A 17,129-nucleotide genomic window follows, 5' to 3' on the forward strand; every position below is an offset into this window, starting at 1 on the left:
GAAACTTTTAGATCAATCGGGTTGCATTAATTGAAAAAAATTCGCAATAAATGTTTTCGCACGTTCGCGGGGAGACGCGATCTCGAAGAAGCGCGCCAACGGGAGTCGTAAATTCCCGTTACGATTTGCTAATCGACGCCGCGAATCGCTCGATCCCTTATTTCTTTTAGGATAATAAGGGTAGTTAAATGAAAGATAACGCTGTTGCTAACAGGTTATTATATATTTTCACAGACCAACAACTTCGGTGTAACACAAAATGAATATTTGTTATGAGATGACTACGAATGAGTGCGACCTCAGTCTCTGGACGGATTATCGCGTATACTGATGGATTTGTCGACTCACTGTATTCGAATTGCTGACTGCTTGACGAGATGCTTGATTGAGACTGACTGATCTTCGGGTGTAAACCCGGTCGAAGGATGTTGACTGTTCGAAGGATGTAAAATCAGTGATGTTCGGAGACGATGCTGTGGCGGAGGAAAGCTAAGGATGAGTGTGTCTAGCGGGACCATCGGATTTGTTGGTGACGATTTTGGCTAAGAGAGTGAGGGAATAGTCTTCGTTGTTAATTGGTTAAACGAAGGGTCTTAACTGCCCTCGAGAGAAAGTGGTTAGTGGGAGGAAAGTTGCATCATATGTGAGAAAAACTAACTTTCCCTTGTCAAGCCGTAGTAGACAAAGGTCTTTAGACATGCTTCGGAAACAGACGTTTGTTCAGTTTGAAGGACCTCGACTAGGAAATTCCTAAGATTTATGGAAGGTACTTGAGACTATTGAAGGTACGTAGTGAGTATCCGAAGAAGTCTGTCTGGTTGCCATCTTGCCCGCGGTGTGTGGCCTGGGCTGGGTAGAGTGTTACGCGACGTAACAACTACTATTAACAAGACTATTGGCAATACTATCCTTTTTTATTCCCATATGACAGAATCCAACACGCTATCCAAAATTACGTCAAATGCAGAATATTGTACCTTCATATTTTCCGACCACCAAAATTAAATTATGTTTCCGCAAGAATAATTCCGAATAAATATTTATTCAAACTATTTATTCGTATAAATTCCTTTCGGCCGAAAATTTTATTCGGATGATAACTATTTATTATTCATAGGAAATTAATTTCTGTAGCCGCTTGAATAATTTATCGTTATGTATTCGAATACATTATTCAAATAACGATTGCAATACTATTTAAATAATATTGGGAGTAACTGCTAATTATTTTCGATTTCATTTGAATTTTGTAAAATTCTTACTATTCTGCTGATAACATTTTATCTATAATCATGTACATACTTGACCTTTTGTATTGCATTAACTGAATATTCGACGCAGAACAACGTAATACCTAAATATGTTATCAGCAACGGAGTAGTACGAATCACCTACAAGTTGTAAATATGAGAAGTTGATATTTTGAGCTGCGAAAGTGAAAGTATTTTATGATAAAGGAATAATATAGGAAACATTTGCAGTGATTCATTTGGAAAATTACATAATGTTTAACAATGTCTTCTTTATGGAATTTTTTATGGAGAAGTTGATATTTTGAGCTGCGAAAGTGAAAGTATTTTATGATAAAGGAATAATATAGGAAACATTTGCAGTGATTCATTTGGAAAATTACATAATCTTTAACAATGTCTTTTTTATGGAATTTAAATATGAACCATTACATTAAAAGTCAGAACGTTTTCGAGGCATCAGTGACATCGGCTGAAGGTACAGCTGTGAGCAGAGATGATAAGAATTTTGTTTTAACTTATTGGTGACAGTTAGCAAACAAGTATACTTCATAGGATCATCTTCACTGTTTAATTATAAATCACATTGTTTCGACCGTTCGTGGAGAGATGCGATCGCGAGATAGCACGTCAACGAGAGTTGTAAGTTCCCGTTACGATTAAATAATCGACGCCACGAACTGATCGATCCCCTTATTTCTATTATGAGAATAAGGGTAGTTCAATGAAATTGCACAGATTTAACACAAATAGAGAGATATAAGTGGAACAAAAATATAACTGCGTTTTGGTTGATGAGTAAAGTGCGACGGATGATATGTGTTGACGGTTCAACTTCTCGAAAAGTTCTGATCGCCCTTCGATCTCTTTCGTCTTTTCTGGAAGACGATCCCCACTACGTTCGGATCATGCCACATTCTTTTACGCGAGGTAAAATAACGGCCACGAGCCGACGTTTCTGGAAGTCGCCCTGCTTAATGAACCATGTGCTTGCCACTACGTTCTTTGTTTGCCGGGCAGACGCGACGATCCGTCAGCGACATTGTAGTGCCACGATCGACGGTTAAGAATATGACCTATGGCAAGACAAATGGCGTAACACTTATTGAAAGCGAAAACATAACGGTACAATTCTTCACGAATATAAAGATTATCTTAAACAGACAAGAAATCTAATCAAACTAAGGAAATTTCGTATATTGCTTTAGTTATACATTTCTCTTCACAAGTAACAATGAGCAAAGAAGCAAAGGAACTGTCATTAGAGGAACGATGCAACGCATATATATCACGAATTTATTGTTCATTGAATGGCAGCCTTATCAACTGTCGATGACCTTTGACTTATTTTTGGAAAAGTAGATTCAAAATGAAAACGCAATTAAGATGATGAGTCGTAGAAACATAGCTAGCGATAATAAGTGTAATAAAAAAAGGAGGTTCCTCGGTGTCATTGTACACTGCTTAGGTTGAATTGCTTTCCAGCTGATAATCTTGGTCACATTCACTTAGAATTCGATTAAAGTTCTAATAGAATGCAGACAGTAATTACAGACAACGTCGGTAGCCCCGTAAATCCATTTCGTTTGTTTAGCATTCGTATAGATATGTGACGGTACTCGACAACGAATACCACCACTCGACACTAAATAATACCGGACAACGCAGTGGTTAGCGCCTTAGGTTAGGAACGTGTTAAAATTAGAAGAAACATACAGCAGTACCCCAGCAGGCGACATCTATAGCCAGCAGCTACAATTATCACGGACAACACTTATGCCTCAGATACTTTTGAATGTGATGGATAACATTGAGAAATTATCGTCAGCATCTGTATCAGGAATATCGAGATCATGTAATGAATCATGAAGACGAAAATTATGTAACTGTCGATAAAGACGACGATGCATCTTTCACCTTGGATATCAGTCCGTGTTTATGACAACAATTTAGAGGTACATATACTTTAAGATTATGTATTACAATTGATTGCATGGCGGTAATGTATGAAAAATGTGACATATTGCTCTTAATTAACAACAACGTTATGTCCAAATGGAATGCATTACGGAAATGTATCGCACGTCCCAAGTTTGCCGAAATAATGCAAAATACATTAAGACATACATTGAACAGACCGGGAATAGCAAGATGGAATTTTCTATGCGATCTCGTTGCAAATAATTTTTAAAATTCGTGAGAAACTTTAAACGCTAACATAAAGGGCACTGAATTTAAATATATCGGAGAGTATTTACAACATCTACTACCACTAGTAAAAGTTTTAGATATCATCCAGGGAATGAAGAGACCACATCGTGGCATTGTGCTATGGGATGTATGTTTAAAAAAAGGTAGAAACATTAATAAAAGGTAATACAAGTACTGTATGCCATTGGTTAAAGGATTATTGAAGAGTTTCTATACAAGATTGGAATCCTCTTTTTATTTTGTCACTATTGGGGGCGACCCTCTACCTAGACCAGGCCATTCACCGCGGGCCACACGGAAACCACATGTCCGCTCATCCTTGCTGGGTACCCTGACTAGTCTCAAGGACCCATCATAAATCCCAGTAATTTGCTAGCTAAGGTCCTTCAGACCCAACAAATATCGTTTTTTCCAAATTCTTTTCTAAAGACTGTTCTCTACTACGGCTTGACACGGGAAAGTTAGTTTCTCTCACGTACGATGCTTCCCACTAGCAACTTTCTATCGAGGGCGGCTAAGACCCTTCCTAGTCCACCAACATACGTTTATCCAATCAGAAGCAATGTATACTGCCCTCACTTTCCTGACCAAAAATGTCATGAACAAATCCGATGGTCCCGTGCGCTAGACACACCCATCGCTAACTTTCCTCCGACACAGCATTGTCACTCTACTCTACTTCTTCTACACCGCTAGAAAAGTCAACAACTAAGTACAAAATCTAACGCCTAACGTCTAAGTCTAAGCATAACGCTAGAGAAGTATAACTTACATCAACTATCTAAGTCGGTTCTCGGTATTGTCGAACATTCACCATCTCTATTAAGTATCCTCGAGTGCTACGTCCATTAACATACTAAATTTAACTATAAGAGCCTTGTCTATTGTGCATATCTATCTTATATTCGTGCGACAAGTTGTTATCTATTTATACCTACTCAACAGTGTAATCTAAGTGTTGGAAATATATAATTTATAATTCTGTGCATCACAGTGTTATACTAACTGAATCACCCCTATTATCTTAACCGAAATCAAGGGATCGATCAACTCGTGGCGTCGATTATTATAATCGTAACGGGAATTTACGACTCCCGTTGACGTCTCTCCTCGTGATTGCGTCTCCCCGCGATCGGTCGAAAATACAGGGGGTAAGCAAACTGCAGTTACAGCGTTCTCGCTTTCACAATTCAAATCGCGATGGCTGAATTACATCGAAACGAGTCACCATCCAGAATTATATGCAGAACTTAAAACGGTTGTTGCTGACATGTAAGTATAGATTTTTTTTTTATTTATTTATTTGGATTTTACAATTTGTCCAGTAGGACATTTGGTAAAATATTATAGCGGTATACTAATATAACATGTGGGTGGCTACCCCCAGTGGGGTACCATCATCGTGTTTGTTAGGTTATGTCCTTTGTGAGATCTGTTGGGTGTTTCCTTTTTAATCTTCTCTGTATGTACAGATACGATTTTCTTATTATTATTGCGATAACGTATGTAGTAGTAATTTTTTGCGCAACTTGTCTTCCCCCTTCTATGTTCGTTAGGCACCGTCAGACGATATTGATAGCACAGATGATGACTTTTCCGATTTTAGATCATCACAATCTAAAACCTATAATTGAGTTTCTATTAACACGTTCGTCGCCCAGCGTATTTCGGGTATGTTTCCTGCGGGGCCCAAATCCTACCGTGGCTACGTCCAGTGATCCGCTATGTCACTTCGAGTCCGAACCCATCGTCGTAAAGCCAGATTGGAACATTAAAACTATTTCTTATTTTTATTACTTAAGTGTAGCTATAGTAAAAGTCTGGACTAGGGTATTGGGGGATTTCCCAACATTACAGACGGGAAATCCCGATGTTCTTTCATCTCCGACAAATATATTTAGTTCTGAAATGGAGAAAGCGATAAACTTTCCAGCTAGAGTATTCCGAGGGATCTCATGGCAGATATCTGAGATCTTTGACGCATACTTGTGAGACGTACATCAGTGATTTTTTCATCCTCGAAATGTTCAGTAAGCAGTATGAAAATATATTTGGAAGTGGGGAGAGTAGTGATGACGAAGTAGTGAGTTAAAAAAAAATTATAAATAGAATTTCATCGAGTTCGAATATTGAGGAAGCCACGGTCGGATTTGGGCCCCGCAGGAAACAGCCGAAACACGCTGGGTGACGAACGTCTTAACTCGAACAAGAAGAGCGTCACCATACGTTGGTTACGTGGCCCCCACGGAAGTATACCCGTCGCACGAATATGTGCGACGCGGCGACGAACGTGTTAATACAGAATTGGAAATCACAAAATTTTCTTCCGCGAAAGTGGTGATTTGCATATGTTAAAGGATTATCCATTGATTCGACGTATATTTTCTTTGATATAACACACCAATGTCTTCTTCTGTATCCGTGGAGAGATTGTTCAGTTATGCGTTAATGATAAATTTACCAAAGAATAACAAAATTTTATATTTAACGTTTGAAAGAAAGTTCATTGTAAAGGCCAATATAAAAAGAAGTGTACAAGAAAGTGTGAAAAAAATACCTTATATTCAGTATATTAAACATGCTCCTTTATCTGCAACATGATATAATTATAATATAGTTATAATATATAAATATAACAATTACAAATATTATAATTGGGATAAACCTTTATCCGATTAGATGATGTTTATATTATATCGACTTCGAGAGACAGTACTTCTAATTCAATGAGTATATCTTTTTCTTTCCTTTTTTTCATGCATCTTGTAGGATATATTCTTTCGTTAATCTTATTAAGAAAACTTTTCCGATTTGTTTATTCTAAACTATGTTCTGTTTTAAAACACTAATTTCATCGATGAATGATATACCGATTTCGTGTATGTCTATCGATTTCCATGGAACGGCTTGATGAACCAAAATGGTTCTTGTTGCATCTCATACAGCATATTCTCCTGTTGGTCTCGTGATATAATCTTTTTTAGTTAATTTTGCAGTGATTGCTCTGCAATCGTTGAACTGATATTAAGATGCTTCGCGTAGGGTATGTCTTCCGTTGATCCCATTAAAGAATTTTTCACGCATGATTATTGTCAAGTACTGTGCGCCACAAAAATCTAATTTTTATGTATGCGTATCAATCAATCTGTGCTGGATCAATTTGTTGGGGTTAGGTTGATATAGTCTAATGATTCGTCTCTCTTGTGAAATTTGTTCAATTTCCTTATCCTTATCGTTATTGCACATGACCTGTCTTATTCGTCGCTTCATTTGGTTCTATCCTATCGTTTGTCTACAAACTAGTTGCTGGAAGTGATGAAATTGGGCGGTTGTTTTACAAAATTTTCATTGGGAGAGTATATCGCCCGTTTCTAAATATATGTTTGTCATTCAATGCTGACTTGTCTCGTGTATTTTATAACTCCTCGTTTCAAAGATACTTGGATCGTTTTTTGACACATTGTTCGTAGCAAGTAAACTTCAACTGTTTTTTTGGCGAAGCAAGTCCTTGTAATCTTTGCATTTCTGCAAGTACTTTTTCGTCATACGATTCATTAAGAAATTTGTTAAGTGCTAAATCAGATGTAGCTAGACCATCTAACGTTTTAACACGACTAAGAATCACGTAGATTTGGTTCTTTGAGGAATTCTTTTTGCCAAGATCAATTACTGTCCTGTTTAGTGTAGTTTCTCGTGATTTATGTACAGTCACTACAACTTAGGATAAGGGATAACATTCTTCGTTTAACGTTAATTCCATAACGCTCTCTCTCACGCGGATCATACTCCCTCGACAATGCTAGCAACACTACTTCGACAACGCAATTCCCACTCTCTGACGTCTCCATTCACACTCTTTGACTTCTCAGCTAACACTGCCTATTAATTCGTCTTTCTCCTTTAGCATCCCTTTGTCTTTTCTCTTAGCTCCACCACGCACCTGTTCCGCAACCCTCGTCAGTTGTGAAAGCGATGCTAAGGCGGCAACAAGTGTTCCTCGCAGTCCGCTCCTATTGCGAAGGAGTAATGCTCGTGAAGGAGCAGACAGAGTGGGAGAGGGTGAGAACATCCCATCCTTGTAGGGTTCAGCTCCGCCCTAGGTGGTCATAGGGGGCGACACGTCGAGGAGGTTCTGGTATCTCCTCGGACTCGCACGACGGCTTAGAGGATAGCGTTGAGACAGGTGGTTCCTCCCAATGCCCGAACTAATCTATGAACGAATTCCCCAGAATGGCAGAAGAAGCAGGAGAGCTCCGGCAGTAATTCGAAAGGGATCCCGGGGCATTCCTGTTGAGCGTCAAGCGGACCACCGTAGGGTTTTAGTCGGTAAAGTGCGACACTACCCCGCCGCTTTCCAGGAGGATTTCCCCACGTATAAAAAAAAAAGAAAGGAAAAGTAGCTTCCAACATTAACGCAGTTCATCGCGCCTTCTGGAGGTTGTATCCAATGAGGTAAGAGTATATAGTACACTGATGTTGTGAATATTGTGTCTATCGAATTATATGTATTTAAATTAGAATTTGAATTTTCATTATTGTTTTGTGGTAGTACCTTCTTTTTGGATCAACATGTGCTAGAAGATTGATTTCTGTATTCAGACGCTTTAAGCTTATTCGTAAAGTTGTGTAAAAATCGAATCTACTTACATCATTGCACTTACAAGCTATTATTAACAAAAATGCATTTCGTAACTACATAAATCTTTTTTATTTGTTTGTGTATTACTATTTTTGTCATTATTCAAGTAAATGTCATTCTGTTAGCAAAATGTAACCTTGCGCTTTTATATCTACAGAGAACAGGATCGAAAATAAGCAGTTAACTTTCATTTCCTAAAAAATTCTGTTCGTACTTATATGTCCGTTTAAGAAAATATCTGTTCCTGTGGAGTTGTTATGGAAAGAAATGTTATCGGTGGGAACTTCCTTAAAAGGTGTTCTCGATGAATAAATATTTTAGATTCCGTTCAATAAAAGCTTCGTTGAAATACGTTACTTTAGAACGCACATTAAAAGGGTACCACAAGGTACATAAAAATACTAAATTATTAAATAGTAGCTATATTTCACAATATAATACATATATTGATATTGTTTGTATGTTTATGGAATGAAAGGTGTGAAAATTGTAACATATGTAATTAATTGTTTTATAAGAACTATTGAGCAGAAAAGATAACGTATCAAGAATAATTTACAAATAACACTTTTTCATCATTTATATAAGCCGAAGTAGGTATCAATTCCATAATATAATATGCATGTATAGTATAATAACGTGTATAGATAATATATTATGTATGTACAATTCAGTGACACTGTTATCTTCAAAAGTGTTCACTTCAATCAAAAACATGAATAAGGTTTAAACAGTGAACACCCTAAGTATTAAGAATAAATAACATATTTACGATATCAATTTAACTGTAATAATGATTTTATATCGTTGTAGTATCTATTCATTGAATATTTAGTATTTGTTACAACAACTGAGAACTTCTTCAGCATTGATCAAGGAAATGTTTGTTGCTGTTACAGCAGGTTTAAAGATTGAGGGTCATTTCAAGATCGTAGTATAAAGTCACATTGACCTTTAAAATCTTTCTTTATCTCGTGTACTTGTTTACGTCCACCGCTCGACACAAGATATAAAGGATATAAAAAATATGTTTCTTGAAAGTTTCAGCTTATACATCAATCGTTCAATATGCATTATTGAATAGTAAATAATTGCTTAATCTTTGTTTAGTTCTTAGTACTACGTATAATTTTTTTTCATTTTTGTAATTGGTAATTACAAACTTTTGTAATTCTTCCAATTCCAATATATGTACATACTGTGTATGTTTCTGTACATAATTTATCACTAAGTAATTAAATCTCACCGAATGATATCGTTAAGTTTTGTTGTAAAATGTTACACCATTTTCATGAAAATTCACGTTCATAAAGTTCAAATATTCCTACAAAATACAAATCACCTGGAGTTCGGATTTTCGACATTATAACATAATCTTTGTTTTCGTCGATTCTACATAAATGGAGTCATCAAGCATGTGTTACGCATCTGACAAAACCCCTTTATCGTCTGAGCATAGTCTATTAATACTACAAAGTTCTCCGAACGAATACCCTACTCTTTCAATTGTAAGATTATAAAAGCCATTCCCAATTTCTCGAAATCGATTCTTCTTGTATTATTCTTCAAAGAGTAAATTTTATTTCATTTTGCTGAATAATTATAGTCCTTAACACTTTACGATTACAATACTAATATTTTCTTGAAAGTTAAGTGAAGTTTATCGTACGCAGTAAACTCTTTCGAAGCACCTTTGAGATATCAAACTTTATGTAAAAAAGAAAGACAAAAAGCTCCGTACGGTTTATGACGTGGCACATGCATGACCGTAAAAGTTGTAGACATTCTCGTAGTTTGTGATATTCTGTGATTTTACGTGATTATAACACGTTATGTCTCTAGTTTTTCTTCGAATAATCAAAATTAGTATCTAACCTATAGTAGTTTACCACACATCATTTATGGTCGTTATCTGCGATTTCTCCTTCCACAGGCGAAGATAAAGTAGGACAGGCGGTCGCCCCAGGCGTTCGCATTTTACATTTTCTTACGCGAGATGATCCGCAAGGTCATTAGAAAGGAAATGTGTGCCCTTGGAACCCGTGAGAAGTTGGATATCATTGATAAGAAGAGACACGGAGGTACGGAAAGCAGGTTTTTCGCATATAGAAAGATATATAATGATTTTTCAGATAAATTGACAAATCTGGACTTCGGAAAATTCTATAAAATAAGACGTCCGAGGTTAGAAACCCTCCGTATGATGATTTGCAAAAGGATAGAAACCGTTAAAATATGCCTTCTCTCATTCGTATGTTATTTGACATTTGTAATGACAAAAGGAGTGCGCCAATGAATACGCGCAAACGCATTCCGAAATTTCGTGAAACTCTTCGTTTAGAAATTGTGTAAGTTACTGATTGATTGTGAATACAAATACATGCATCCATCCTAAGCAATGTCACAAATGAATTTATTTAGAAATAGGGCAGGTGAAAAGACAAAATGAAACGGATTATAAGCCCCATCTTCGTAAAATTGTATTTATATTGTTTTTGCTTGAACGAGAAAAACGTAACGTTCAAATAGTCAGTACACGATACAGTATATTATCCATAGTAAGATCGTTATACCGGACATTTTGGTGATCTGATGTATCCAGTACAACCTGAAATAACCGAAAATATATGTATTTATATTAATTCCTATTTTTTTATATGAAGATACTTTTATACACACCTTGATAATCGTTGTCGGGCTGTTGACTTAAAATCTTCTTTCAGAATAAATTTCCTAATTCCCATATAGTAAATTGCAACATACTTCTCCCAATTCATAGCCCGTAAATCTAGTTTGACCATATCGCTGTCGTTGAACATTTTCACCTTCCTCGCCAGGTCGGAACAGTTATCTTTTTGAAAAGTCCATTCGTGCATGGTGAAATATTTTACCGATGAGAACAGCTTGTTGCCATTTTTCAGAAGTTTCATCATTCTGAAATACCATTTTTAATTATTATCATAGATGAAATCAGAGATTATCCCAGAACGATTGGCTTGTTGTTTGATAATCGATGGAACACTCACATTGGTTTACTACCTCGAAGTCTTAAAAAGATATCTATGACGACCGCAGGCAAAACACGCGGAGTTACACACAGAACGCGATGAATATACCTATTAGCTATAAGTGAACAATCTGGGTACCATAGTGTATCGTTCAGTGGCATTTCTGTGCTACACTTTAGTATAGCATCTATCAGCTGACCCCACCTTGTCAATTGAAACAATAACATTATTATTAATTACTAGAATTATACTTAAAGCAAAGTTTATTATCATACGAGTATCTCGGGAAATATTATGGAAATGACATAAATATTATATTGTTTCGCTATTTTTCTAAACTAATGACATATTGAGATCTTCTCTGTTTGTTTGTTCTTCTATTGTCCACGTTACTTAAATAATCTGAAACTTTTGGAATACTCTAGCAATCGAATAACATTAGTTGAAAAATATTTGTAAGAAATATTACTTAAAAGGGCATGCGTTACTCGTGCAGTTGTATACTTTAACTTCATGATCACGATGTAGCGTGACATGCCATGCTGTACATATTATCATGTCGATTACGAAATCGACAGGCACTAGATCCAATCTGACCTCTCTCATACCTCGTATCGCTGTTGCACATCCTCTGCCAATTAGCACAAAGGTACCTGGTAACATTAAATTGGCTTAGAAATTATTTGTGATTTTTGATTACCATAAATGTAGCGCTAAATAGATCGGTAAAAATTCTCGTAATTGTGAGCAACAACAAATTTGAACTTTAATAATGATGATCTAGTGGAGAGCCTCTCATTTATCCTCTCACAAACAAATCGATTAACTCCAATTTTAGGAAATGTAAAGAGTATTGAAAAATTACTATCGGAAAATATCTATGAAAATACTTGTTAATGCAGAAATATTCTCTATCCAACCAGGACATGGTTCTTCCAAAGAGGGGCCAATTATGCTTGGCCGAACTATCGCAACTGGCAGATCTTTGCACTTGCTTGCTAGAATCTGCTCTGCTAAATTCTTACTGAATGCGTATGTGTTTGGATAAGTTTTTAAAATCTCTTTTTCCATTAGGTTTATCGAATTTTTGTCGAATTGGTCGCACATATCCATCACCTCTGAAGGTTTCAAGCTCGTACTGCAAAGTCGATAATAAGTGAACATATTCTTCATGCTATAATTATGAATATAATATTCATAAGTCATGGAGCAACGTTTGCGTATAACTTATTCTTACGTGTAAACTTTTTCCCCAATCTCATATAGATTCGCATTGCTAAAAGCTGTGCTGACATGGACGAAGCTAATTGGATGCTTTAGTTCGTTCCAAAGTTCGATGATACGAGCTGTACCTTTCGTATTCACATTAACAGCCACGTGTAATGGCTCGTTGAATCTCACAGTGGCCGCGGCGTGAAACACTATATTTACTTCCTCAAGTAACAGATTTCTATGTTCTCGCGAAAGATCTAAATCTGGCAGACTCACGTCACCTTTCACGGGATAAACCTTGTTCAAAGCTGAAGGGCGTTTTGCTTTGATGGCATCGTAAATCTAAAGACGAAAAATTAGCAACTCAATTCCAGAAAAGAAAGTTAATCAATTTGGCTCCTGACTGCGTTAAATATTGAAAGGAACAAATATATATTTACGAACCGGATCATTTATGAGCTTCTTAAATCGTTGTTCTATCGTTTCGTTAGTTTTTGGACGAATTAGTATAAAAATGGCAGCGATGCGTGGACACATGCGGATCAGTTTTTCGAGGAGACCTTTTCCAACGAAACCGGTTGCTCCAGTCACAAGGATCCCACAACCGGCGTAGAATTCCTCGAGCGAATTCGTCTTATTCAGTCCTTCGTTTGTCCCATTTTCATTTGTTTCTCGATTGATTGTATCCATGTTTCAAGATCTTAACACTTGCAGTTCCAATAGTTGCCATAAATTGCCATTCCCGACAAACAGTAAGTGGATAAATGTGTTAAATAATATACCATATTGGTTACAGTTGAGATCTTTTCATATATATTACCTTCTAAAGAAATATACGCAATTCAACAATTATTTCGCCTTGCATGAATGATTATAATTTTCATGTATAATATATGTAAAAAAATTTATATCATCATGCTTATGTATGTTACGTTGCATTATTTGTTTTCGACTTGATCTTTACAATACCGATCTTTTTATAGCACAAACAATAGTGTTACAAAGATTTTATACGTTGAGTATTGTACACGCACATTTATATATAGTATAAAAGTGAAGAAAATTAATATAATCAACTAACAACAATTTTCTAAAAATACTGAACATAAAGCCCTTTTAACTCACAAATACCTATGAAACGATGTTAGATTGATATTCGAAGAGATATTTTGACGCAGCATCTCAATAATTAAAAAGTATAATCATAAAGAATGTGATTAATATAACAAGAGAAATATATTTTATCACCATGTAGGGTATTTTGCTTAAATGTAATAAAATAGTTGCGTAATTACGTGCTCTCTCTACTACCATTTCATCGTTTCTTTTAAATGTTATCAATTTTATGTATGTATACTTCAGTTCATTTGCTTACATTTCAGTTTATTTATTAAAAACAAGGGATCTTACCAGTTAAAATGTAAAACGCCTAAAATACCTCGCATGGTTAATGTTGTTACCGCGCAGCGTATTCTCAATTTTCATAAACGCGAGAGTCCAAGCAGGTCCTAACAATAACTTACGAAAATCCGTTCCTAAACTCAATTTTTGACAAAAATTATCCGATATCTCGGGCAACTATCTCGTAAAGGCGAATGTTCCGATTACGTCTATTGACTGGTTGTAAATTATTGAAAAATCAAAATAGTGAACGATTTCACTGCGTAAAATGTAAAATACAAAATATTTGAGTATTCAAAAACTTCATTTAAACTATTGTAATAATTAAAGACCCGAATGATATTTTTGATATATATCATATTTATAATAATAAAATTGATAATAATGATATTAATGAAAGACACAATTCAATACGAAATAACAAGGAATCGTCTGTTACCTGATAATATATCCACTGCGTATTGTTTACCAAAGATCGATCAAAAGTACACTTCACGATAGTAAATACCTACACGTCTTCCACAGTACTGTATCGATGTGTCGCTCCTCTAGATTCTTATATTATTATTAAGCCCGCCCTACTACTGAAACTGGATAGTGGTATGCGTTAAGGAGACGGTTAACTAATTCATTTCCCACATCTTTCGTGTTTATGAAAGTACAAAATATCCTCAGCGGTAACCATGCAAGATATATTTTAGTCGTGTAACATTGTAAATGATAAGATCCTTTGTATTTAGTAAAATAAAGTGAAATATGCGCAGATGAAATGAAGTATACTAATGTAACATTGATTACATATGTATAAAAGATGCCATGAAATAATAATGGAGAGATATGTATTACCCAATTATATTACTAAGTTCAAGTAAAATATCGTTCATCGTGATAAAATACATTTTCCTTATTTTATTTATCACTTTCTTCATGAATATACTTGTCAACTATTTAGATGCTGTGTCAAAATATCTCTTCGAACATGACGAAACTGTACGGTTAATGAAGCAATCACTTTCATATGAAATTTCATTTATTCAAATACACATCAAGATTGATTGATAGTACCTTTCACACTAAATCTACCGACACTTCGTGTACATCTCTTCCTACCTTATCGGGTCAAAATGACCGGTGATTAAAGAAATAACAGTTTTTGTGATTTAGTTTAGATAATGGTTAATTTATAACTCAATGTATATAAAATGATGAACTTTCAGAAACTTTCGTCCAAATTTGCTTTTGTTTAATTTCAATTCTAGACTTAAATAAAATTACACTTTTATTTATGTAGAGATATATCTTCTTCAACCTCGCTGCATTTTGTACAAATTATCTTATTATCGAATGTACATTTGCCGCATATATATTTCCCGCATCATGAACACATTTTCGTAATTTTGTAACATTTACAATTTTTTATTTGACAAGTTTTTTGTAGTAATGAATGTAGTAACGTATAGATTCTTAGAGTAAGGACAAATAATGATGGTAGATTTAAAGTTTAATGTAGTTTAATAAGCGATATTCAATAACAAAAGGAATATAAATAGAGTTTAGTGTAGTTTAAATAAGCGATATTCAAGAACAAAGGGACCGATTATAATATCGTCGCGCGTCGATTCACACTCTGTGTCCGCTCGACTCACACTCTGCTTCTCAACTGACTCTCTGGCCGTTGTAGCATTCTTTTGTCTTTTGCTAGGCCCACCGCACACGTGTTCCGCGGACGCTCGTAGCCAGTGTCACGTAGGCCTTTTCGGCGAAACTATTTATTTGAAGGACCGATAACGCATTGATGGAGCCGACAGCGCCTCGGCTCTCGCGACATTGTCTATAGTTAACTCGATGTTTCTTAGGCCCTTCTCCCCGATACTACACTTGGCCATCCTGCAGTAACTTCTGCCCTCAGATGTTGTGTTCATTCTCGCTGTCTTCGGATGCGTCATTGTCACGACCGGTATACTTCAAATCCGACGGACTGACGATAGAGATAAAGATGTGGCGGCACTCGACGACAATGTATATCGCTGAAGTGCCTAATGAACCATCAACATCCCAACGGTCCTTCCACCGAAGGTTCTAGAAGAAAGAGCACGTGGCAACGATCGCGGACGCCTAGCAAATGCATGGACGGTGGGGATGTTGAGGGATGACAAAAGAAAGTAATCGGATCCGATCGAAAGTAAAATCATAAGAGTCAGTCTTAGAAAGTCACGCCTGGAGTTCGGAAGTAGATTGTAAAGTGTATTGATGTTAGAAAAAAAATAAAGTTTTCTTTTTTTATTTTTCACCTCAAATTCCTTTTTTATTTTGTTATATTACGTGACATCATCTTCGGCGTTCAGGACCCAAGGCTTCATGAAATCGGCAGTCGTCGAGGTGTGCGCGGGTCCCTCATGCTCTCCTACTTTCTCCACGGTGTAGCGGTCATTCCGCATGGCTCGCACTACCCGGTACGGACACAAAAATCTGCCCCCGCGTTTTAACCCTGCGCCGAACTGTGTTCTCTTTATGGCGACAAGGTCCCCCCTTTGGTACTGCTTCGCACTCTTTCTTTTTTTATTGTAATTTCGCCGATTCTCCTCTTGAGTTGCGGCGATCTTCCTTTTCGCGTCCTCACGTAGCTCGCGGCGTTGTTCTTCGAACCTCGCGGCCCACTCTTCGTCGATCAGCTTTCTAACTTGCGCATCTTCCTTGACTTGCATTTCGACCCCGACCAGTAGCTGGAAAGGAGTTTTCCCCGTGCTTCTGTTTACGGTGCAATTCAGGTATTTCTGAATCTGGTCGACATGTTTATACCAATCATCGAGTTTAGGGGCAGTCAGTTTAGTTAGTAATGGGTATGAGAGTCCTGTTTACCCTCTCTACCTGCCGGTTCCCCCTCGGCGCCCCCGTCGTGATTAATAAATGCTTTATATTTTCTCCATCGCAATACTCTCGGAAAGCGTTGGATGTGAACGCTGTTCCCCGATCGGAGATGATTCGTCGTGGGTTCCCAAAAATAGCGGCTTGCTTCTTCAGTCGGTCGACAACATCCGCGGTATTAGTAGACCTAGTAGGATAAAGCCACGTGAACTTCGTGAACGCATCCACTACTACAAAGATGTGCGCGTATCTCTTCTTTGTAGCTGTCATGGGGCCTACATGGTCAATATGGTAAGTATCTAACGGCGTGTCGCCTCTGTCCAGCGGATTAAGATATCCCTCTTGCTTACCTAATTTTCGTTCGGCTAGGATACAGTCAAGACAGTTGGATACCACGTGTTCGACCTTTTCGCGTAGCCCCTTGAACCAGAAGTCCTTCTTGACCATAGCTTCTGTTTTATCGCAACGAGCAGTACACCTAGGAAACTTCTTGACTTTTAAAGTGTATGTAATAATTAACCATAAAAAATGCTAAATTTTATG

General features: G+C 36.7%; 1 protein-coding gene across 1 annotated transcript; it reads right to left on the reverse strand.

Annotated features, from left to right (window-relative positions):
- Positions 1-10,572: 10,572 nt before the first annotated feature.
- On the reverse strand, positions 10,573-14,230 carry LOC117165143 (putative fatty acyl-CoA reductase CG5065). The gene is made up of 8 exons (XM_033348598.2): positions 14,161-14,230; positions 12,765-13,027; positions 12,346-12,662; positions 11,999-12,246; positions 11,578-11,761; positions 11,127-11,312; positions 10,780-11,034; positions 10,573-10,708 (listed from the first exon to the last, which is right to left on the reverse strand). The coding sequence occupies exons 2-8, from the start codon at positions 13,008-13,010 to the stop codon at positions 10,630-10,632; spliced, it is 1,515 nt and encodes a 504-aa protein (XP_033204489.2). The 5' UTR covers positions 13,011-13,027; positions 14,161-14,230; the 3' UTR covers positions 10,573-10,629.
- Positions 14,231-17,129: the final 2,899 nt, after the last annotated feature.

This window comes from Bombus vancouverensis, chromosome 17 (assembly GCF_051014615.1).
Source record: "Bombus vancouverensis nearcticus chromosome 17, iyBomVanc1_principal, whole genome shotgun sequence".
NCBI classification, from domain to species: Eukaryota; Metazoa; Arthropoda; class Insecta; order Hymenoptera; family Apidae; genus Bombus; species Bombus vancouverensis.